This window comes from Mus caroli, unplaced genomic scaffold (assembly GCF_978045245.1).
Source record: "Mus caroli unplaced genomic scaffold, Mus_caroli_1 scaffold_12, whole genome shotgun sequence".
In the NCBI taxonomy this organism is placed as follows: domain Eukaryota; kingdom Metazoa; phylum Chordata; class Mammalia; order Rodentia; family Muridae; genus Mus; species Mus caroli.
The window spans coordinates 12929702-12954225 of NW_028227267.1; the positions used below are offsets into that span (position 1 = coordinate 12929702).

The following is a 24524-nucleotide window of genomic DNA, read 5'->3' on the forward strand; positions in this document are numbered from 1 at the left end:
AACGTGGGTGGTTTATAATCCAGCTCTGATTCTGCAGACGTGGGTCTGACTGCCTACTATCTTCTCATAGCTTTTTTTCCTCCAAAGAACTCTTGAGTGATATAGACACACCCATGTGCATGTTAATGTCATAGGGACATATAGATACAAAGTGACATGCAGGATCCTTTATGCATTGGACTCTAACTGCATAGATCCTTGTTGAGTTGTGACTGAAAGCTGAGTCTCTGAGTCAGGCTGTGGCCCACTGAGAGAGGCTTGAGAGAGTTGAAGAGTTTTCCTAGCATAGCGTTAAAGCGAGACTCCTTTCTAGGTAACCGTGTAGAAAGCAGTCTGAAGGCTGTGCTAATGTTAGCAGGTAAATTAGGTATGGAACTCGGAGTGGAATGCATTGAGCTTCCTTCTAAACCAATGACCCCCATCCTTTTCTAGCCAATCCAGTGTGGTCTTGGGATGCTCTCTTTCCACAGCTGCTTTCGGAGGAAGTATAGAAACCCATCCATCTGATCTGAGGTGTTCATGCAAACATGGCCAAGGTGCTAGAGCGTGGTGGACAGAGTCTCACGGGCAGTGTGAGCAGCAGCAGCTTCCACCGGGCAGCTTGCCAGCCTCTTGCTGAATTATTCAGAATTGGGCAACACGTGCTGCTGCTTCAGCCGGAATACTTCCTGATCTGGGAGCTAGTATCCAAAGAGCCACTTTCTAAATTATAAAATAAAAAGTAATGAAATTATAAAAACAATTTATAAGCCACTGACCTCAGCTTTTAGTGTATGAGGGAAACTGAGCCGGACAATTTCCAGCAGTCTTGATTCTTCAACATTTGTAACTCAGTGTTTGTAAAATTCATGTATATAAAAGTTAGGGGCATAGATCTGGGAAGAGTTGGGGGAGGAAGGGTGAATATGATTAAAATAGATTGTACAAGAAGATTCTCAAGGGCTGGAGAGGTGGCTCAGTGGGTAAGAGCACCCGATTGCTCTTCCGAAGGTCCAGAGTTCAAATCCCAGCAACCACATGGTGGCTCACAACCATCCATAACGAGATCTGGCGCCCTCTTCTGGAGTGTCTGAAGACAGCTACAGTGTACTTACATATAATCAATAAATAAATCTTAAAAAAAAAAAAAAAAGAAGACCAAAGCTTCAAAAAAAAAAAAAAAAAGAAGATTCTCAAAAAATAAAACTAAAGATTCATATAAGTTAACTGGTAATGGATTGCTCCACACTGATTTTGGGCCACACACACACACACACATCTCACCCCCACTGCTTCTAATAGGTTCTTTAGGAAAAAGATTCTGCAGGCCTTAAAAAATAAGGTGCCTAGAGAAATCCTGATTTGGTCGTGGCTCCTCTCAAAAGCCTCAGTTCTCTGTGAGAGGTTTGAGAGTCAGTGGTTCAGTGGGCTCGTGGAGGGATAGGTCAGCACTCTGTTAAGCTGATTAAACTAACATGTGCTAAGGATAGTAACACAGGCACATTCCTTTGTGCCCTGGCACTGCTTGGCCCCGCCTGCCATCTCTGACTAGTCTCATTTGCATAACCAGGCCTGTTGGATAGAGGCTAACATGCTCTGCACTCAAGACTGTTTGAACCTTAACCAATCAGAATCAGGAAATAAGCAAGCCCAGGATTGGATAACATAGCTTATAGCAGTGGGGGATAAGACGGGTGTGTACCTATGAGGGAGGGATCTGAGCCCAAGTTGGCTTGCTATGTGTTTGCATCCATCCAGACACAAACCCATGTTGGGTGGTCCCCAGAAACAGGAGTGGCTCTTGGGGGTGGTGTTCAGTGTGGCTGTTGGTGGTTTTCCCAGCACATCCCACTGTGAATTGGATGACGAGTGTTTCAGGGGGTAGCTGTTCTCTCTCCTGTCCTGGAACACTTTGGGCTGAGCAGGACAGAGTCTTGCCTTGTGTCTCCTTTGCTTCCTGTTTGTTCTTGAGCTAAAGCAGCCTGAGGCTCAGCCACTTCCTAAACCTGTGAGTCTCGATTGAACTTGCTGAGTTTGAGATTAGAGGCTCAGGCAACTGGCCCCATCCCGCTTGTGATGCCCCCCTGCTTTGTTCTTTGAAGTGTCTGGAGGGTTTTCAGCAGAAGAATGGACTAAGTTGCCCTAGGTTTTGAATGCACCATTGTGGCTGTTGGCTGAGTGCACTGGTTTGGTGGAGTGGAGGCTTCAGAAGGTGGGAACAGCAAAGCCAGCCCAAAGGCTGTTGCCATGGTCTCTATGTAAGCTTATGCCTTGGGTTTAAATGCCCCTGTGTAGCTGCTGGCTGAGGATACACTGGTTTGGTGAGGAAAGGTGGAAGCAAAGAAACTAGCCAGTGTGCTGTTGCCATGATCCCAGTGTGAGAGGATTCCTGGAGCCAGGACAACACATGGGAGAAGAAGCAAGAAGTCAAGACAATCTGTTGTTTTTATTTGTTATTGTTGTTGTTTGATTTTGGTTTGGTTTGGTTTTGAGACAAGGTCTCACTATGTAGCCCTAGCTGTCCTGGAACTTACTATGTACACTAAGCTAGTCTCGAACTCACAGAGATGAGCCTATCTCTGCTTCCTGCAGTCCTATGTTCATCTCCAGTCAGAAAGTTTTTGAAGGTAAAATTAATAAGACTTTTTTTGACCTGAGATGTGAGGAGTGTGAGAAAAGGGCATATGGGTGATTTTATCTGAGCAATGGGAAACGCACGTGCTGTGGAGTGGAACTAAAGGCACGAGGAGCAAGTTTGGGAGAAAGCAGAAGCCCAGTTCGTATTTTTGTGCTGAGATTCGGGTTATGCATCCAGATGGTAGTAGCAAGAAGATAATGGGCTGTGTGATTCTGCAGAGCATACATAGGCTTTGAGGTGCAGCAATGAAGACAGAACCAGAAATGCCTTTAGTTATGCTCTGCAGGCCATCTAACTGCAGTGAAGAAGTGATTTCAACAGCTGATGATGGAGCCTTTGTAGATCCATCCTCACATGGAGGGCAGAACCTCTGTGACCCTGGGGCAGCAGCCTAGCAGAAAGTTGCAGGGTGAGAGGGACTGGCATACATCAGAAACCAGCAGGTCTTTCTTTAATCATGGTGGAACCAGAAGCCCGAGGATCCGAGGGCGGTTGGGGGTGTGGAGTCCTAGAGAAAACAGGATGGTATTGTGACAGAAGAGCTTGGCAGAAAGGCTCAGCTTTGAGATAGTGCCAGCAATACAACAGCAGTGAATTCTTGAAGCCGGATAGTCCAAGAAGCAGTTCCCCATTGCTCAATGCCACCTCTGCTGTGCCATATGCAGTGTCCCATCACCCTTGCACCTTGTAACTGGCCACTGAAACGTAGGGCTATGTACAGCTCAGCTTCAGACTCTTTTTCTAGGGCACATAGGTCAGCCTATGATGGCGAAGAACTTGAGACAGGTGGAAAAGAGTTGCTTTAAAGTGTCATGGGTCACCGAGGCTTCAGAGAGTCTGCACAGTGTTCTGCCATCAGAGGAGCCCTGGCACATAGCCAGATGCCCATGTGCATGTATCTCACTGGCCTGAGTGAGGTGCATGGATGAGCTTGCTTGTCTCCTTGTTCTTGTCTTGATGTGGCTGGGCCTCCGTGCCAGGTCCTCCTGGCCTTGGGAGATGGGAGCATCAAGGAACATCAGGGTGACTTCTTTTCTGGGTTTCCACAGAGAACTTCTGAGAACAATGTGCTTCCTTGGCCCAGTGTCCAGGGGCATGGCCAAGGCCTTGACCAGAGGAAAAGGAAGGCTAGGAGATCAGGAGGTGGGACCTGGAGCTCTACTGATCTTGATTGGCCATCCAAGGTTTTGTTTCTCCATCTCAGAGCCCACCCAGAGACCTCGGACTGTCTGTGAGCGTTGGAGGGAAAGCCTGCTGGAACACTACGGAGGCACACCCAGGGATGACCAGTATGTGCCCCAGTGTGACGACCTGGGCCACTTCATCCCCCTGCAGTGCCATGGAAAGAGTGATTTCTGTTGGTGTGTGGACAAGGATGGCAGAGAGCTGCCGGGCACACGCTCACAGCCAGGCACCAGGCCTGCATGTAAGTATAGGATGCCCCAGGCTCTCCTGTGTGTCACTGAGGGCTTTCTGTTGGGGTTTCTGAGGTGGGAATAAAGTCACCTCATCAATTTGCTGGGTTGACTTATCATCAGGGTATCTCAGGATCCCAATCTGGATTTAACGCTGGCTTTGCCACTGTTATAAGAATACCTCGCCTCAGGCCAGAGTGAGGCTATTTTGCCCTCCAGCCCTGGGTGAAAGGGGACAGTACCACCCTAGGGCCCCAGGGAACATTTGGCTGCCATTACCACATCCTAAAACTCTGCACTTTGTTAGGAGGCTAGTTATCTTTATCTTTTGAGTAAATGGCAGAAATATGAGTAATTAATCTTCAGGAAAAAACAAAACCCCTCAGAAACCAGGCTTTCTTTGAAATATGTTCCAGGAAGAACTGGGTAATTGTGGAGGTTCTTACGAACAGGGGTAACTTTTCCTTCCTCTGTCCACCTTCCCACAAACAGGCATACCCACCGTCGCTCCACCCGTGGTCCGGCCCACACCCCGGCCCGATGTGACTCCTCCATCTGTGGGCACCTTCCTGCTCTATGCCCAGGGCCAACAGATTGGCCACTTGCCCCTCAATGGCAGCAGGCTTCAGAAGGACGCAGCCCGGACCCTGCTGTCACTACATGTAAACTGGGTTTCTCCAGGAGGGCTGGGTTCCATGAGGAGGGTGGGGTCTGGGATGAGGAGGGCGGGGTCTGGGATGAGGAGGGTGGGGTTTGGGATGAGGTTGCCTTCAGGCTTGTGGGCCTGGAGGAACTGAGCTTTGTGGTTTTCAGAGGGAAATGCAGTGCAATGCAGGGACTCCTGGCATGCCTGCCTCTGGGCATCATCTGCTTTAGTGGGGCTCAGTTGCTGGAAATCATGTCTAACCCACTCTAGCCGCTATATCCTGAGGGCATCATGAAAGTCCAGATAGCAGAAGAATTTCAGAGCTGTTGGCTGTTTATGGGAAGATCATTGTTACCTCAGGTTCCTGGGGGTTCTGTTCTGGTCACAGACATTTGGAAGTCAAAACAAAACAAAACAAACAAACAAAAAACCACAGAGGAGGTGGTCATTTGAGACATCAGGGTAGAAATCAGGACCACTTGTCAGGCTGTCCCCTTTCATTTTCCTTCTGTCTCTTTGACTCACTCTTTTCCTGGCTCTGCCTGGCCCATTGTACAGCTTTGGGGAATGTGTGCTGCCTATTCAGCCCCACCCCCACCCTGTCCCGCAGCCCCGCCCCTGGGTATACTTATCTCTTGAGCTTGCAAGGCACTTCCATGTGGAAGGAGGGATTTCTTCTCTGAAGTGGGGACAAGAGAGACTGATAGCTACCATGGAAGCTGGTCAGATCTTGTCTTCAATGTACACTGAGCAGACATTTCGTACAGGGCAGAGTTCTCTCTGTTTACTTCTGTTCTTGAACTACTGTTCCTAAGAAAGCTTCAAAGCAGCCAGCTTATGATGAAAAGAGGGCCTTTTTCTTCGAGATTCGAGGCTCTGTCCCTGATCCTGCTTTTTAAGAGTGTAGTGCTTTATAAGTTTCTCCATGCTAACCGTCTTGTGTTGTAGCCACACCAGATGGCTTGATTGCATTTCTGAACATGTCTAAATGGGCAGGGAGGAGATGGTTATAGTAGAACTGAAGGAGAACAGGGAATTATAAGCACTCTGTAGGGCAATTTACCTAAAATGTGACCTTCATACCAAGAAGCTTGGTTTATGAATCCCGTGAGTCCCTGGGCTCATTGCCACCTACATGAATGTGTGCCCTTGCTTCAGAAGAAGGGAGGACTTTTTAAGTTTAATTTTCAAATAAAAGTGCCATTGACCTTAGGTCCCCCCATATAAATGCTAGCTTTTCTACAGGAGCCAGATTCTTCACACAACAGTGTCTCGTGGTGACTACTTTAGGCCAAGCCCTAGGAGGTTTTCCTAGGCAAGGCGGGGACTGGTGTGGCCTGTGTTGAACTCTGTGTCTGCTGGGGGTTTCACAGCAAGAAACTGGGTTAGAAATGGAAAGAAGCAAGGCCTGTGTGGAGCTCAAGCGGGAACATCGCAGATTCAGGGTTTTGAATAAGACGGTCATTCATCACGAAGGAAAGGGAGAAACTGTACCAGCCAAAGGCTGGCGACCACAGTCCTCCCAAATTGTTAAATTACAGGCTCTCTTGTATACTGCACAACTAAGTGCTTATATTAAGAGGCAGGGGTGATTACACCTGGGGCTGGGGAGGGTTTCATTCTATTCACCCAGTAGGGCAATCTTGTTGACATGTGTTAGCAGATTTTAGAAAGGTTCTTTAAGAAAGTGCCAGTAACACTTGGAAGCGTCCATCTTTTGCACCATTAAATATTAAGGGCTTACCTAGCAGGATGCTCCTCTCATCAGTGAAAGGGCTGGTTTTTCTCATGAAATGACCATGTTCACAGCCAGTGCTAACAGTACTGTAGGGGCTTACTGTCTGGAGGTAGTCAGTGGGGCTCTTTATAAATGCCTTACTGACTGCCGTGTTGGAGAAAATGAAAGCATACAGGTTAAATGGCTGAGCCTGTCTCTGACCTGAGGGAGGAGGCTCTACCAGCACCGCACCACCACAGCGCAGGTTGTTCACAGTAGTGCTGTGTAGCCGTGAACTTAGGGCTAGGGATTCAGGAATCCTAATCCTTCTGATGTCACCATTGGTCCTCAAAGGGCTCCATAGTTGTGGGGATTGACTATGACTGCCGGGAGAGGATGGTCTACTGGACAGACGTTGCTGGTCGGACCATCAGCCGCGCCAGCTTGGAGGCAGGAGCCGAACCCGAGACCATCATTACCTCAGGTCAGCAGCTCCTTCCCATGGATACTTGCGGTACCTTTTGTGTTACTTCCATTGGCCTGTTTTGTCCTGGTTCTCCTATGCTCATCTAAAGGGAAGGTTAAATTCTGTGCAGATGACTTTAGAAAGGTGGTTTAGGATGGGATGAATGAAGTGCCACTCCAAGAGTAGTTCACAGTAAGACTGCAGGGTCTGGCAGTTTATATTACCTGTCCCTAGCACCACTGATGCCAGGTGCCATCAGGGCAGCAAGGTCCAGCACAGGAGAGACTGGATATGGTTTAAAAAGTTAGCCTTTGTCCTGGGGCTTAAGGCTTTTATGTTTTATGCTCTGGATTCTGTAAGCTGCTCAGCAGACAAGGAACCTGATTTCGCCTTCTACACCAGCCAATGCTCCTGTCTTACCTTTATTTCCAGGTTTGATAAGCCCAGAAGGACTTGCCATTGACCACTTCCGTAGAACAATGTACTGGACAGATAGTGGCCTGGATAAGATAGAGCGGGCCGGACTGGATGGTTCCGAGCGGAAAGTCCTCTTCCACACAGATCTGGTGAATCCACGAGCCATCACTGTGGATCCAATCCGAGGGTTAGCTGGCTTTCTTTGATCTCTCATGTAGATCTGTTTTGGAGACCCTGGCTCTTATATATGTCATGGGAAGGTCTAGAAGGTCTAGATAGACCAGAATTAAAAACTCAAATACAGTAATTCACCAGATATGTAGACCCGCTGCTGGGTGTCAAGCATTCTTGTAGGCAAAAATCAGGTTTTTTGTTTGTTTGTTTGAGCTTGCATGCATTGTACAAGGCAGGAAGTAAGATGACATTCAGTAAGGATGTTAGTTAGCCTGGGATGGGATGTGTCACACAGAGAATCCAGACCCCATCACTGGAGAATCCAGAGGATGCCTGGGTCAGATGATCATTAGGCAGGGCCTTAGAAAAGGATGGGTCTGCAGGAAGGAGTTGTTTCCTTCAGCAGTTCCTTGAGCAGAAACACCACAGCAGGGTCTTTGGTTTTTTGTTTCTTTTTTTTCTGGATGTAGAGTGTACAACGTCAAGATAAAAATGTTCTCTCTGTGGCAGCTGCCAAGGCCGTCAACTGGGGTGTCAGGCCTAGGTCAGAGGTCCCCAGGATTACTGAGATGCAACGTCCACACACACAGTTACAGAGAAACCCTTCAAGGCACTGAAGGTTCTTCCCGAAAGGTGGTTTGCTACTACACAGGAAGGTTCCTTATCCGCAGGACTTAATTAACCCTTGAGGCTCCTCTTTGACAGTCCCTGGTACTTAGTCTGACCAGTCAGGGACTGAACAATGGCACCTTGTTCAGTCATTAGGCTCCAAGATCTAGAGTTGAGAGGACAATGTCATACCAGTGCTCGAGCATGTTATGTGAGCCCTCCTCACAGCTTCTCAGAGGGTTAGCCACTCCCCTCCAAGGAGACTGCTCACTGTGTGGATCTCGGCCTGCCACAAGTAGAAACTGCTCTCTGGCTCTTACTGTCACCCACAAGGAGTGACTGCCACAGCAGAGGAAACTGTTTCTCTCCCTTTTGCTAGGGCTCCCAGTGGTTCAACCAAAAGATATCTATGGCTTTCATGGAAGTGTCACTGTTTCTGCTCTGTAACCCTGTTTCCATATGCATAACTTATTTCCAATTAATGAGATCCTACTTTCTGAGTATTTTGTATGTTAGGTCAGAGTCTCTCTGTCCAGGTCATTGCCAGGTATAGGATAGCTAAGTTTCCCTTCAAACACTTAGTGTTGTCCCAGGAAACTCTCCCTCGATCCCACCCAGTTTCTTATAACAGGTCCTATAGCTTCTACCACAGACTTTTTCTAACAAATACATTTCTTTGGATTCTAGGCCCAAGATCTAATTCAAGATTTCAACAAATTAAGGGTTTCTGGGCAAATGCATTAGGTTTGTAAGAGGCAAGGATCTAGACAGTTTCTGTTATGATTGTCAGAAAGCCATGGCAGTCTAAGACAACATTATTAACTGTGAGTGAGGTATCTGGGTGAGGTAATGTCAAAAAGCAATAGCCAAAGGTACTAGCCAGGCAAGGCCAGCATGATCCAGACTTTCTTAGAAAGGTCCCTTTCCAAACTCTTGTGTGGACTCTGGCAGGCCCCAGGGTATTGTTGGCCATTGGGCAAGAGGTAGCTTGCTGTATAAAATCCAACTTCCCCTGGGGAGCAAGAAAAGGCACTGGACAGAAGCCATTAAATTAAAAAAACAAAACAAAACAAACAAATTAGTGAAAGTGATTTTATGACTTCTACCATACTGTTCACCAGGAGCAAGACACCAAACTCAGCCAAATTCAAGGAAATTAAGGCCGAGAATACCAGGAGGGGATGATCAGCCAGCGGTGGCCACTGTGGCTGATGCACAGGGTGTGAGGCAGGGGGCGATGCTGAAGGTTATACATTCTAAACAAGAGCCCTGCTACTAAGCTATATGCCACAACCCCTGCACAGTTGTTCATAACAATCTTAAAATTTATCCACAGCAACTTGTACTGGACAGACTGGAATAGAGAAGCTCCTAAAATTGAAACATCATCTTTAGATGGCGAAAACAGAAGGATTCTGATCAACAAAGATATTGGATTACCCAATGGATTAACCTTTGACCCTTTCTCCAAACTGCTCTGCTGGGCAGATGCAGGTAATACTGGTGATGTGGAGAAAGATAAGCTTCCCTTACAGCAAGCAGTGTGAGCACTATGGGAATATCACTACAAACCAGATCTTGCCCATCTTTACATCCTTTGGTTTAAATTTCAGTCAGCACAGAATACCAGATCTGTAAGCTTTCAAAGAACCTTTTACAGTGATTCTTACAGTGAATTTTCTGGGGCTTAGGGAGGAGGCTGGACTGTGTAGCATGTCTGTCCTGCCCCCTGACCCCACTGTGTAGCATGTCTCTCCTGCCCTCTGACCCCACTGAATACCTGGAAACTTTGAAGTCTGACGTCATGGCCGCTGTTGCCACTTGTCTTGAGCTGAGGTTAGCCTCCCTTCTGGGCCATTGTTATCACTTGGTGTGCTGCGATCCTTTGACAGATGCTGAGAGAGGATGTCCTCCCTCAGGATTGCCTTTGCTTAACCCCAGGATTATCTATTCTGTGGTGTACTTTGCATTACCAAAAACCCTTAAAGACACTGTGTGTGTGTGTGTGTGTGTGTGTCTCTCATTCTACTAAAGAAAGGAAGAAAGTTCTCAAATTTACAAAATATGTAGCTGGGCGTTTTTCACAATCCAGCTGTCAGAATATTACATTTTAAAAAGGTATATGAAATTCAGTCTTCATAAGAAATATGAAATTTGAAAATTCTTGAATTCTATAGGGTTTTTTTTTTCAAAAATTCAAAGGATTACCATGTAAAAATAACCACTACCATTATCTTTTTCTTATACCTAGAATTTATAAATATATATTTTGGCCAATCTGGATGTTATGTTTTCAACTTAGAAATTTAGACTTAAAATTATAAAAATTCTTATCTTTAGTGACCCCTGTCCCTTGGAAAGACACTGCCAGATTTCAATATATTAGATTCTTCCACAAAAAGATCGAAGTTTGACTCTCAAAACTAGAGTTCTGCTGTACCAGGTGGAGAGGAGTCCTAGGGCAGGATTTACAGATGCTAATGTGGACTGCAATGGGCATAAAATGCCACATGTTGAAATTCTGCCTCTGTTCCCTGGAAAAGGACGTGGCAGCTCATTTTTACCAGTGGTTTGCTCAGGGCATGAAGGGAACTCATTTTCTTTCTTGGATGTCTTAAAAGGAACCAAAAAACTGGAGTGTACACTGCCTGATGGAACTGGACGACGCGTCATCCAAAACCACCTCAATTACCCCTTCAGCATCGTCAGCTACGCAGATCACTTCTACCACACGGACTGGCGGAGGTGAGCACCCTGCAGCAGCCTGCAAGGGCAACGGGTTCTGCAGAACATGCTGTCTGACAGTCAGCAGCTTTGGTTGGAAGCCCTGTTGGACTCTGTCTGTCAGTAGACATCCGTCTTGCAGGGCTATGACTTGAAATCATCCCAGCATTTCATCCGCAGGTTTACTGGTGTTGCTTGCAGGCAGCATTTAAACTGAAGAAATTTGGTAGTAACTAATAAGAAACATGTATTTAAATATGTTCTTAGAGAATGAGTTTTAAGCAGTATGAAGTTTTAAGTTGAATTTTCCGTTTTAAAAATATCAATAAGCAGGACATGGTGGTGCGTGCCTTTAATCCCAGCACTAGAAAGGCAGAGGCAGGGTGATCGCTGGAGTTCGAGGTGTGCCTGGTCTACACAGCCAGGACTACATAGAGGAATCCTGTCTTGAAAAACAAATTATAGATAATAATAAATGTTTTCCTTAAAGACTAAAAAATGCTGTTTGACTCCCCGCTAAGAACACTTCAAAACAGAACATAGGTGCATGTCTGAATCCTTTCTTCCCTTCCTACAGTTTTGACAAGACCTAACGGTAGTACTTGAATAAATCCCATAGGCCTAGCCAGAATTGGGAACTGATTTAACCACTAGTTCCTATGGCCACAGAACATTAAATACATTCTTTGTGCTGTTCCAGGGTTTTGACTTAGAGAATGGCCAGGGAGAAGGAACAGTAGTTTGTGTTTCCTGTAAGTACCTAGTTGATACTGGTGGATACTAGTGATACTGGGCTACATCTAGAATCATTGGTATAGACAAACTGAGTCAAAACACATTTAGCGGAATTGTTTTTTAATGTTTTATGGAAAAGTGCCCAGTTGTTACCTACTGAAACTTGACCTTGTGACTGACCATCCATGAATCCCTCCTTCCTTCTTTCACTAGGGATGGTGTTATATCAGTGAATAAAGACAGTGGCCAGTTTACTGATGAGTATCTCCCTGAGCAGCGGTCTCATCTCTACGGGATCACTGCAGTCTACCCGTACTGTCCGACAGGTGAGTCCATCAAAGTGCATCATGAGGCTTCCTTGGACCAGGGGGTAGAGAAGGTAACTGTCAGCGCTGCGTTCCTTAACTAATGATACACTGCTGTCCACTCCCCTCACAGGAAGAAAATGAACACTAAATGTATAGGAGGATTTCAAGTTTACAAGAATCTTGTCCTAAGAATATTTGCTACGAAGGCAAAGACAGTGGAAAAGGAATTGGCCATTATGAGCTCTTGGCACACAAGTGAGCATTTTCAGTGCAGTGAGACTCAAGTATATTTTGTGAAATGTATACCTCAATCTTTACTACTGTATTTTTAAAAACAAAGGTTATCACAAGTTTAAAATAGAATTTTAATCATTGCTTATTAAATCAGCTTTTGTAAACAGTTATTTAAAAGGCCAAATTCATTCAACATAGAACCAACTAGAGCAAAGACACTGAATCTGATTTTTGTTTGCCATGGATTCTACCTGGCCAAGAAAAGTAAAGCAAACAGATGGCTATGAGAACTTATTCCTGAAGCCCACTGAGGCCCGTCACAGCCGGACCATGGGGTTGGCCAGCCTATTTATACTGCCCAGTGAAGTCCTCAGACTTTATTTATACTAAGGTGCTACAAAGATTCCCCAAGTGCCTCTACAGAAGCATCCCTCAAAAGTACTCCGGGTAAAACACCAAAGATGCAGCAGTTCTTCAATTTTCTATATAATTCCAATAAAATATTTTAAAGCTTTCTTGTGGTCTAAATATCTATATTGTCTCCAGGACGAAGTCAAGGGCTGGGGTGAATGTAACCATAAAGGGTGCATAATAATTGTAGAAACAGAATACACTGACTCAAAACAGAGCAAAACAAGCAAGCCTTTTCCTTCCCCAACTTTATTAAAGAAAAAGCAGTGGTGGTGAATCTCTAGAACATGGTCAATCTCCTGGGGTTCTCCCTTCCAAGTGTGAGACATCTCATTTCCAAGCACATGCTGGTGTAATGGTTCCCATCACTAAGCAGGTGAGAAGCTGACATCCTCATGTGCTCATCTCCCAACTTTCCCCAGTCTGTGGTCTGTCTTTGGATCAGCAATGATGGCCTGGACAGCTACTATGGCTTCATTAATTTTTGTCTGTAGCTCTCTGAGCTCTTCTATGTGCAGCAATCGCAGGATCTGAGCAGCTTCATTAAGAACTGCATCTATCACAAGACAAGAACATTGCATCTGTATGCATGATTTCTGGGCTTCCAGCCACCCACTTACACCTCAGTAAGTCCCTCAAAATAGCTTGACTTCATGAAAATAACTTACCGCCTGTGTCAAAGCCAAGAATATGTTTCTCTAAAGCAACAGGTAAGCCCTTTAAAACAAAACAAGATCATTTAGTTAAGGGTCACTTTTCTCATTTGAAACTTGGCTATTTGGTTAGGGACTAGTATGATTTACCTTGTGATGAGCTAGCTTTCCAGCCACCCAGGAAAGAGTTCTCTTCACATGTACCAGAGACACCAACCTTTTACACCAGGCCCATGCAAAAGCACTTAATGTGGCTAAGGAAGAAGGGCTGGCAGCTAAGCAAGTGCTGTGCAAATCAGATTACAAATGAAACTACAAAGTATGCAAACGTATCTAAGACATAGAAGTTTTTCAGCCAGCTTGTTTACCAGAGTATTTAAATGTTATTATTTTATTATAGAAGTTACTTTTAGTCAAGGATGATAATACCAAACTACACTCTTCAGAAGTCTGGGCTATCTGCTGAAATTAGCAGTAATTAGCTACTGCTAAATTCTTGCCTAACCTACTAATATGCTCCACCTTGGCTCTCTCACAGAGCTAATAACTTAGATGACCTGAAGTTCAGAGAACAAAGTCACCAGCAGACTTGTAGTTGAGTGGTTTTATATGTCACCTGGCACCACAGACTGGGGTTCTTTTTGTCTGCCAACAGACCACCAAGGAACAGCTATCCCTGAAATCCACCATATCCCTCAAACAGTCAGGAATGGCTACAAAGAATAGTAATATGAAGTTATAAACTGCAGCAATGAAAAGCTAGATTCTACTTTGCAAACAGAAGCAGAGAGCTCTGGCTCAGCACTGGTCAGCATGGCCTCCAAACCAAAGACATCATTTTGGTAAATGAACGACTATTATAGCAGAACAATTTGCTGCTTGTTCTGTAGTGTGGGTGAAATAAGCTGATCTTTGATCCAATTTCCAGTGGCCAATTCATACATAATTAAGCTAGTAAGAACCCTTAGTAGAAAGCAGAGCGTGTTTCAGAGGGCCTATACTGCATCAGCGGCTCTTCATCACTACTGGACTTACTAAAGGGGTCAGAGGACAAAGGGCATTGGAGGACTTGGGGGAGAGGGAAGAAAAGGAGGGGCCATAATCCTCAGTGAGAAGAGACCATTATTGATAACTGCAGCTGGCCCTCCTTACCCAACAACATTCTCAGCATTGTGGCTTTGGGGAGATTCAATTTTTCCTTTCTTTTCTTTCTTTCTTTCTTTTTTTTTTTTTAACTTCAGAGTCCAGGCTGGCTTTGAAATCAGAGACATCCTGCCTCCTAGCACTAGGATTAAATACTTGTATCTCCACACCTGATATTTTCAGGATTATCTGTATTGATGGCATGGTTAAGAATATTCCAGTAGTATTCTTCACGGGGAGGTAGCCATGACATACTGAGCAAAAGGAGATAAATTACAAAGAATCCCAAGTGTGAGTATGAGATCTAGATCTAACATGAAAGGAGTAAGTGTGTCCTGCCTTTCTCTACCATGTAGCCAACAATCCAACACATTTCACAAGGCTAAATCCCTTGGCACTTGCCTCAAGTTTACAGACAGAATGGACTAGTAGATTCTCTAGAGTGTGAAATGTGACCGTCAGACATGAAATTCACTGTTCACCCAGTTGTCTGAACCTCAGTTACTGAACACACTACTTAAGAATCAAGTTCAATTCACATATAAGCCAGCTACCTTTCTCCTCCGGTTCCAACAGAATGGGCATCTTTTGTGGGTGTTGGGGTGTGTGGGGGGCGGGGAGCAGTTCTCTATGTAGTCCTGGCTGTCCTGGAACTCTATATGTGTACCAACTGGCTTTATACTCAAGAGCTCTGCCTGCCTCTGACTCCAGAGTACTGGGATTAAAAGTGTGTGCCATCATACCGAGCCCAGAATGTGTAAATAACAAGTTTAAATGCATGCAATACCAGAGGGAGTTTCCATTAACTGGCTTAGAATCTGAGAAACACACGTACCTCTTTTGTTTGATTTGCTTTAGCAACTGCATCCTGTGTTAGACGTTCCTGAACCAAAATGCGAATTGCCTAGGAAACCCAATAAAGACCAAACTTACTATTTTGCCAAATTACTAATACACAAATGTCCATCCCTGCCCCTGGGATTAGACCCAAGCTCTAATGCACACAAAGAGAGCACGCTACCACTGAGCCTTAACATGCTCACTTCTGTGCCTGGCAAACCTAAGATATCCTCCATATAGAACCATGATTACTTGAATGCCAAACAGGATAATTATGTATTAGACCTAGGACTGTACAAAGCTTTCTGATAAAGCTACTGTAAGTTTAAGTCCTCCTCAGTTTCAAAGTTTCGTAAAAGTCATCCCAAATATACTGCATTCTCTGTTTTCCTTAGTTTATGATCGAAACTTATGTGGGCCTGTCCCTAGGAAATATTTGCATACTAGATTGAGCAAAAAATAAAACTTTGAAACAGCTGGATTTTACTAACAACAACTTGATGTCTTTGGCATCCAAGCTGGGTGAGAAAGGTCCATCTGGATTCAACATGAATATTCTATTAAGCTAAGAACACTACTTTTGTTGTTAAAACTGTCCACATAACCCATACAATTCTAATAAGAAGGATAAATTATAACCCCTTCTGGGTAGAGGGAAGTCTATTCAATTTATTATGAAGCAGTTTATAGTAAGCTTCACTCGAGATCTGGAACAGCCATATCTAAGTCTCCAAGGCTGCATCCTCCTGCCACACCCCACTGCACATCCACAGCAGAAAGTTGATGAAATGTTTTCCTTTCTCAGAATGAAAAGTTCTTTCAGAGAGCTGCGTTCCTTGATATAGAGGTGTATTCCAAGAAAGGAAAGATGCTGAAGATGAGAGCATGTGTTTGCTAAAGTGGCTAAATTCACCATTAGGGATTTGGCATTTCCCCCATAACACAGACTGAAGTCGCAGACTGAGCAGTCGGCCGTCTCTATCACTCTGTGTCTTGCATGTTCATTAACTTCTAGATCTGTTTCCTGATAAACATCTTCTTTGGATGTGAGGTGTACACACGTTCATGCAAACCTGTGGATATAGGTGTGTGCGCCAGTGGTGTGGAGATTAAAGGTCGGCACTGCTGGTTACCCAGTTGTTCTCTACCTTTTCTCAAATTAGCCCTTCTCTGCTAAATTAGATAAATCTGTCAAAAACAAAAGGAGGGCAGTGATGCGTATGATGCACCTCACACTGTCTTGGCTAGGCCAGCTGGCCATCTTGCCTGGAGATCCAGGTGTCTGCCCTCCCAGCACTGGGGTTAGAGTTGTCACTGTGTTTGGTTTGATACGGGGGTTTTGAGTTCCAAACCCAGGTCCTTAGGCTTAACCCTTTACCACCAGAGCCAGCTCCCTAGGCCCCAGGCTTGTTAGTATTTCTCAGCATGATTGTTAATAGGATTGAGTGACATTTTATCTCTGCAAAGACAAAACACACTGGTGTGCAGTTAATGCTCAGATATCAGCTTACTGCTGGATAATGTGAAACATAAAATAATAATGTGTGTGCTCTAGGTCCCACATTTTTCTGAATTTCTATTCACCAGCCCATTATAAATGTAAATAAAAACAGATAGCATATAGGAAGGGGAAGGTTTTTCTCCATGTGCAGTCTCTGACAAGAATAAAATGGGCAGCTTACCTTAAGCATTACCAAGTAGTCATCATGACGCTGAATCTGAAGGAGGTTAGCCAGAGCCATGACACCCGCCTTAAAATCGGGATTATTTACTATAAAAGATTAAAAGTGAATAAGCAAAACCCAACTCTACAAACATCCTAATTGCTTGTCTGAACACAGGAGCTTACAGAAGGAGCAACTTTCTAGGACCGACATAAAGCAAGTTCAAGTCTGGGGGAAGCCTCCTTGCTAACTGCACCAGCCACATGGAGAACTGCATAAATGACTAACCTGACTCCCGGCGAGCTTGCCTTGCAGCAGTCTGCGAGGCCCAGCTACGGAGGACACCTTTTAGTGTTTCTCCCCAAAGCTGTTAATTTTAATACAGGTGCACTCAATGGGTAGTTCTCCCCAGATGTGCTTTCCTGTCACAGAGGCTTTGGAGTATGCAAGCTCATTCGCTCTAACAATAGCTTACTGCAGGTCACAATGCAACAGTCGGTGAACCCTTATTTAACACACTATACTCAGGTGATTTCCATAATCTTCAGGCTTTAAATAGAAATTGCTAAAAGGGTATGTGGGACTTGTAATAAAGAAACATTTTACCATTTGTCACTAGATTAAAAAAAATAAATTATATTGCCAGGAAGGTGACCAATGAGTGTCACAATGAGCAAGAAATCAAAATCCAAATTACTTGAAGCAAAAACATAAACACCATTGCTTTTAACATTCAAATATTCTGTGTTGAGGGGATGGGGAGAGGGGAAGCTCACTGCAACTGAGTCTCTAGCGGGAGAGAGGCTGCTCTGCACTCCTGTCAGGCTTACACTCAGCATATGAGTGGGAAGCAGCTACGAAACCAGGGCTGCCACCCATATGCACCACACTCACCATCCAAGTTGATCAGTGGCTCTGCATTTTTAGCTGCGTTGTCAGTATTTTTCCTGTTATCAGGTACTAAGTCCTTGTATTTTTCAGCTATAAAAAAAAAAAAAAAAAACAAGCAACAAGGTAAAATAACAACTTAAGATTAAGATAAATATTGCTTATTTACTGAATGTAGTTTAGCCAGATTATGACATCCACTCAAAAATTATACTTCACTACAATTAAAACTTCAAAAAAAAAAATGTAACTTTTTGATGAAGCTCAAGTCCTTACTGGTACACTCGACACAAGGGTCTTCTCAGTAATGTTTCTGAGATAAGCTTTAATGTACCAAAGGCTGGCCCTGACCTTTGACCCTCCTCCTCCTCTACTTCCCAAAAGATTAGGAAATATAGTCTTTTAGACCTCTCTTAAGTTTGGGACTGAAGAACTGAACAACAGGTGAAGAGGGGAGGGGCAGATGGCAGATGGAGGGACGACAGGGCACAACTATGAGGTACCTAGAAATTAAACAGAAGCAGGGCACGGTCCCAGTTACAGAAGCCAAGCAGGACAACCACAAGTCACGCACCTGCCTGAGCTATAAATTAAATCCAGGGACAATGGGCAGCTTGTCAAAAGCCTGTCTCAAATTCTAAAAATAAAAATAAATAAATAAATAAAAAGAAAGATAAGTTTAAAAAACGTATTGGATAGACACTAAAACCAAATCTTCCCAAGTCTTTTCAATATGTAAAATACTGCTTTCAACACAAAAATCACAGTATCTTAAAACGTATCGTACGCGGATTTAAGATGTCATGGAGATTAAAAACTCTGAAGGCATGTTGTTTTCACTTGAAAAATATTTTAAAAGTAATGAATAAACTTACTGCCAAAAATGGCTCCTCAGATCTTGATATAAGAAAACTCTTTGTACTGTTATAATTTTTCTATCAACCTAAACTTTTAAAAAGTAGTGAACTTTGAATCAGATTTTAATAACATTAATTGGCATATGAATAAAGTTTTCTTAAGTAATGGAAGAGCAAGCAAAAATTCTCAATGATTTCAACACATGTAAGATGTTTAATGGCAAGCACCCCAGCGCCTCCTGCAGGTTAAGGCCAGCACTGCTACCTTAATCAGCTTGGTGCCTGCTCCCGCAATGCTGAAACTGAAGAGTAAACAAAGCATGCTGGCTAGTTGAGATTTGTAATATACCTTTTATACCATTCATCTTTCAACTTTCCTTTTCCCAATGTAGAAATACCCCACTTAATACACAAGTTTTTATTGAAACTTTGAGAAACAAATGCATGTGCTAATGAATGCACTGTGCTGGGATACAGGAAACAACCCTGAAGCCAAGTATAAAATGGAGCCAATGTGGTGAGAAAAGACATGGAGGATGGCTAGGAATCAATCCATCAGGGAGCAGCGGAAGATCAGCCTAGGGTCCAGGACCCCAGGATACTCTGTTGCAAACAACCTCCCACACAGTGGCTACCAAGCCAGAGCAGGAGACAGAAAGACCCTTCTAAAGGCCCCAAACATCAGCAAGGCTGCGGTCACAAGGCCTACATTCCCATATATTCCATCGTGGAAAGAAACCACAGGGCTGCTTGCTTTGTTCTTTCAAATAAAAATGAGAGTGATTTTATGAACATGGGAAAGTGACAATGCTTTAGATTAGAAAGTGCAACTAGAGCTGGTCTTTAGAAAGACCAGCTTGAAAAAATATTTTAAAAGTAATGAATAAACTTACTGCCAAAATGGCTCCTCAGATCTTGATATAAGAACACTCTTTGTACTGTTATAATTTTTCTATCAACCTAAACTTTTAAAAAGTAGTGAAATTTGAATCAGATTCTAAAACATAGTTCAGAAAGTTAGCCAGAGGACATGCAGCTGAGAACAGGGTGTGGCACCACCCTATACTAGAAGAAGGTGACAAGAGCTGAAGCCTGCAGGGTGGCAGCAGCAGAAACAGAGGTGACACAGCAGACTCAGACAAAGACTAATGGTAACGGGATGGGTGGGGCAGAGAAGCTACACATATCAGACAGGTTTCAAGAGCACACACCTAGGACCTGAAAGTGACAGGCATCATGAAGGAAAATCACAAACCCAAGGATGGAAGTGAAGCAGGATGCTCGGCCTGAAGCTGAGGTGTCTGATGAAAGGAAGCAGTGCAATGAGGCACCTCTTCCACTGGCACCAAATTCAAAAGCTTCAGATAGCAGAAGACTGTCCATAGCTGAGGAAGATTAAACACTACACATACATGTTGGCCTACACTGTCTTAATGTGCACTGGCACTAGACACACCAGTATGTTTCTATCTCCTGTGAAATAGCTGCTGTAACCAATACTCCAAACCCCAAGGGCTCTGATGCTGGCAGCAGTGTCAATGGCTTAGTTGCAGTGGAAGCTGGCAAATTAACCAAGTAACATTCCTTTGTTAAGGAATTCTATTAACCTTTTTCAGAAAACAACTTCCAATCTAAAAGAAAATGGAAGCATCAGAGACAAAGCAGGGTCCACTTTTTGTAATAAAATAAACCAAGAGCAAATACAAGATAAGAAACCTCTTCCCACAGCCTTCTTTCTCATCTAAAAACTATCCACAACAGTGAACTAAAGATGAGCTGGAGCGAGCGCTGTCTCAGCAGTTAAAGCCCTGGCAAAGGACCTAGATTAGATTCCCAGTACCCACATGGGAGTTCACAGTTGTAACTCTAGCTCCAGCAGATCTGATATCCTTTCCTGGCTTCTGAATACAGTAGGAATGCATATAATACATATACAATTAAAAATAAAAATCTTTTAAGAAGCCCCATAAGCCAACACCCACCCTATATCCCGCACAAAACATACCGTTATCTCCATATTCAAGTCTAACAGCTAAACCAAGAAGCCAGTCAATTGCTTCTTGCCGATCCTGAATCTTGAAAGGACAGTTAACATCTTTGAGATACTGCGAAGGGAAAGAGGGGGAAAAAAATCTATTTCATTATCATAGAGCCACAGAACACAGAACAGCAGACCGACAGAGGCCTCAGTTTGGAGCTGTAAGAATTTCTTCCAGGCTGGCCTTGAATCCCAGATATCCAGGACTCCTGATTCTCTCCCCTCCACCTTCCTGGTGCCAGGATTTCAGTGTGCACCACCACATCTATCATTATTAAACCTCTGATGTAATTATACAGGGAAGACAATCAAATACTCCTTTTTAAAATATTTGTAACTGGAGATCCCAGGTAGGACAAGATACAAGAATAATCTCATTTAGACAATGAAACTACAACCTACAAAAATCTGATACTCAACACTGGCTACACCACTTAGATCTGGGAGCAGAACCTTAGCTTTGACTCCAGGTCCCAATGCACAGGGCAGTTAGATAAAAGTGCAACTTTTAGGGCTGGTGACATGGCTCAGTGGGTAAGAGCACCCGACTGCTTTTCCAAAGGTCCAGAGTTCAAATCCCAGCAAGCACATGGTGGCTCACAACCATCTGTAACGAGATCTGACTCCCTCTTCTGGAGTGTCTGAAGACAGCTACAGTGTACTTACATATAATAAATAAATAAATCTTAAGAAAAAAAAAGTGCAACTTTTAAAAGAAGGGCAATTCAATCAATTACTAGAAGTTTATCATTCATATGCAAATGGAATATGCAAATGCATAACAGAGCAAGCCATGGAACTGGTGTGTCAGTTACAGCCAAGTCCTTTAGGCAAATAAGCTGACCCTTCAGTCTCTCAGGAGCTGAAAGTAGACCCTAACAAAAAACCTTTCAGTGAAAACTTCAGGGATAATTTGTAAATTAATATGTTTTAGTAAAAATTCATTTTCTAACCAAAAATTTTATTCCTTTAATAAAGCAAACAAGTCTCATTCATTAGATTTGGCCACGATCAAAAACCACTTGTGAGTACTGAATGCAAATTAGTAACTTAAAATCTATATTAATTACCAAATAGGTGTTTCCTAAGATACCTTAAACAACATTTCTAATAGTATTTGGGTGACGTATGATTTATGATTAGTTTACTACCTGTCAGGATCTTTTAAGCAAGCAAGTGTCTCTAATCTCTGCATACTTTTTCATTTACAAGTGAACCAACAGAAAATACTAGCACTATATTTTAAGATCTTTAAAAGCCCACTGAAAACTGAAAAGAGTTTAAGGGTAAATAAAGATAAAGCACTAGAAGTAGCTGCAGTGGCAAGGAGCATTAGGCCTGGGTCAACATTTATGGGAGAGGCATATCAGGTACGTGGCTTCTGAACAAGAACGGAGACAGCTGCCGGGCAGTGGTGGCGCACACTTTTAATCCCAGCACTTGGGAGGCAGAGGCAGGCAGATTTCTGAGTTCAAGGCCAGCCTGGTGTAGAAAGTGAGTTCCAGGACAGCCAAGGCTACACAGAGAGACCCTGTCTACAAAAACCAAAACACACACACAGAACAGAAACAGCTGCCACTGTCATTCCCATTTGTTGACGACACTGTAATGACATGATGTGGCTTTTTATAGAGTTTGGAAACAATTACTCCTGAAAGAATATTACTAAAATTAAAATAAATCAATGTGAAACGATTCTAGTCACAAAATGATTCACAGAGAGCTTTTAGGGGCATCTGTACCTTACCTATAAGAATAAACATGACAGTTTCAAGTTTCAGGCATGGAAATGATGTCTCTTAATGAGTATGTGCTAGTTTGAATGAGAATGGCCCCCATGGCTCAGAGATTTGAATGTTTGGTCCCCAGTTGGTAGAACTGTTTGGGAAGGATTAGGAGATGTGGCCTTGTTGGTGGAGATGTGTCACCGAAGGTGAGCTTTGAGGTTTCAGAAGCCAAACCCACCCCACATCTTTTCCCTTCCCACAATTCCCAGTGAGCTCTCTGACTCCTCCTTGCAGATAAGCATGTGAGTTCTCAGCTATGGCTCCAGTGCTCTGCCTGCCTGCCTGGTGCCACACTCCGCACATAATGGTCATGGACTCACCCTCTGAAACTGTAGGGAAATCTCAAGGTAAGTGCTCTCTGTTAGAAGCTGCTTAGCCATGGTATCTCTTCACAGAATAGAAATGTAACTAAGACAAGGACTCAAAAGTATATTCCTGCATTTTCGTATCTAATGTAACTAAAGCTCCAAGAGACGTGCTGTGCTCTTCTGGCCTCTGCGGATACCCGACATACATATAAACACACACATACATGCATACATACATACATACAAATTATGTAGACGATCCTACTAAGGAATGCCGTGACATTTAGAAAATGATGTTTAATCCAAATACTGACAGCTTGGTTGGAGATAATATAATTTGCTTTAAAAATCAAAACAGCAGAGTTTGAATCCATGGAATTAGCTTTATTTACACTGATCATTATTATGTCTTAAAAGAATATAGGAATTTTCAACTCAACCTCGTACAACTTTTACAGAAGTTCTCTGTGCTTCCTTCTACTTCCTGATTCATTACCTTTTCAAAGAACTTGGGCCACTCACTGCTGTGGATGTTTCTCAAGTTACCTCTGTCTTCAATCTTGTAGTGTCTGATTTTCTGGTCTTCAAGCCAAACGATAAAGTTTCTAAATTCTGTTTCATCTGCAACGAAACATCATATATCGAGTCACTAAAAGCCCTCGTGATCCTTGGTGGCTTTCTAACCTGCAAACACTACGTTAACTGACCCCGAGAGAAGTCAGCAAGAGTTCAAAGTTCAGGCTGCAGAGCCATAGATACCTGGCTCACCGCAATAGACTCAAATTCTGGATGAGCCTCAGAAAACCGGATACACTTTCTAAGCTTCAGATTCTTCAGATACAAGATGAGGAAAACGGAACTTACTTCGTGGGGATGTTTTGAGTATTAAATGAATTAAACATGCAGGGCACAGTGTTTCCTATGTTTTATTAGAACTCTGGTTCCTTTAGAGTTTAAGAGGCACTGGGCAGGTAAAAACTTTAAAGCAAGCCAATAGAATAAAATAAACAAGAAATAAACGATTAAAACACCCTGAATACAAATATTAAAAATTGAAAGCTAGGGGACAGTGTACAGTTACCGGGATGCATCTGCTTTCTTAGATCGTCCCCCTCCAAAAAAACAAAAAACCCTCAGGAAAGATCCTCATTTTACACGTCAGAAAACTGAGGTCTCAACCCCCAATTTCGGCTCTACCGCCACCCAGCAAACTTGAGTCAAAAGCCAAGTAAAAACCAGGACAGACCCTGATATGCTTCTGGAGACCAAACGCTGCCACCCCGCTTCTACCTGTGCGTCCTGCACAGCGGAATGAGGCCCTGGTCCCCGCCTCACTCCCAGTTTCCCAATGGCCCGCCGGACTTGAATATCTTTTTTTCTGAACGGTTCCACTTCCCTGGCAGCCGGCCACGAACTTTCTGCGCGCCCCGAAGGGCATCCCCGGCTCCTTCCCCTACCCCGCAGGTGCCCGCCGAGCCGCCCCGGGGCCGGGAAGCCTGCCGAGCGCCGCCGGGCAGCGGCTGCCGGGTCCGGGTCCGGGTCCGGGCAGGCTGGGGAGGTGCCGTCGCCGAACCCCGCGGCCGCCACCCACCTTTGCAGTTGAAGCCTGAGGGGTTGTGGTAATCCAGAGCCGTGAGCTTGCGTCGGAACATGGTCCCCGCTGCTCGCGCTGGCCGCCCGGGCCTCCGCCGGGACAGGAGAAGCGAGGTGAGGCGGGCAGCGCAGGCACCGGCGACGCGGCGAGGGGGCGGGGCGGTGACCGACGCTCCGACGGACGGCGGACGGAGCCAATCGCAGCTTAGGAACGCCCTCAGCCCGCAAGCGCTGGCCAATCATCGCTGCTTGCTTAGGAGGCGGGGCCACGTCGGGGCAC

General features: G+C 44.3%; 2 protein-coding genes across 2 annotated transcripts in view; one reads left to right on the forward strand and one right to left on the reverse strand.

Annotated features, from left to right (window-relative positions):
- The window catches only part of Nid2 (nidogen 2), a 60862-nt gene extending 48285 nt beyond the window's left edge, over window positions 1-12577 (forward strand). The window contains exons 14-21 of the mRNA XM_021181845.2: window positions 3822-4043; window positions 4525-4694; window positions 6750-6879; window positions 7294-7465; window positions 9398-9555; window positions 10683-10806; window positions 11734-11846; window positions 11959-12577. Coding sequence (XP_021037504.1) covers window positions 3822-4043; window positions 4525-4694; window positions 6750-6879; window positions 7294-7465; window positions 9398-9555; window positions 10683-10806; window positions 11734-11846; window positions 11959-11969 — 1100 coding nt within the window. The 3' untranslated portion in view covers window positions 11970-12577. The remainder of the gene's footprint in view (window positions 1-3821; window positions 4044-4524; window positions 4695-6749; window positions 6880-7293; window positions 7466-9397; window positions 9556-10682; window positions 10807-11733; window positions 11847-11958) is intronic.
- A 129-nt stretch (window positions 12578-12706) lies between these two features.
- Window positions 12707-24401, reverse strand: Rtraf (RNA transcription, translation and transport factor). Its single transcript, XM_021181846.2, has 8 exons — window positions 24243-24401; window positions 23148-23272; window positions 20524-20623; window positions 17668-17754; window positions 16792-16880; window positions 15105-15173; window positions 13142-13190; window positions 12707-13029 (listed from the first exon to the last, which is right to left on the reverse strand). Exons 1-8 carry the CDS (start codon window positions 24301-24303, stop codon window positions 12875-12877), a joined length of 735 nt encoding a protein of 244 aa, XP_021037505.1. The 5' UTR covers window positions 24304-24401; the 3' UTR covers window positions 12707-12874.
- Window positions 24402-24524: the final 123 nt, after the last annotated feature.

Coding starts and splice junctions, on each gene's coding strand:
- Rtraf (XM_021181846.2), bottom strand. CDS start 24,303: ATGTTCCGACGCAAGCTCACGGCTCTGGATTACCACAACCCCTCAGGC. Junction 17,755..20,523: donor ACTTGAATATGGAGATAACG/GTATGTTTTGTG, acceptor TTTTTTTTATAG/CTGAAAAATACAAGGACTTA. Junction 13,030..13,141: donor TCTTGGCTTTGACACAGGCG/GTAAGTTATTTT, acceptor GTCTTGTGATAG/ATGCAGTTCTTAATGAAGCT.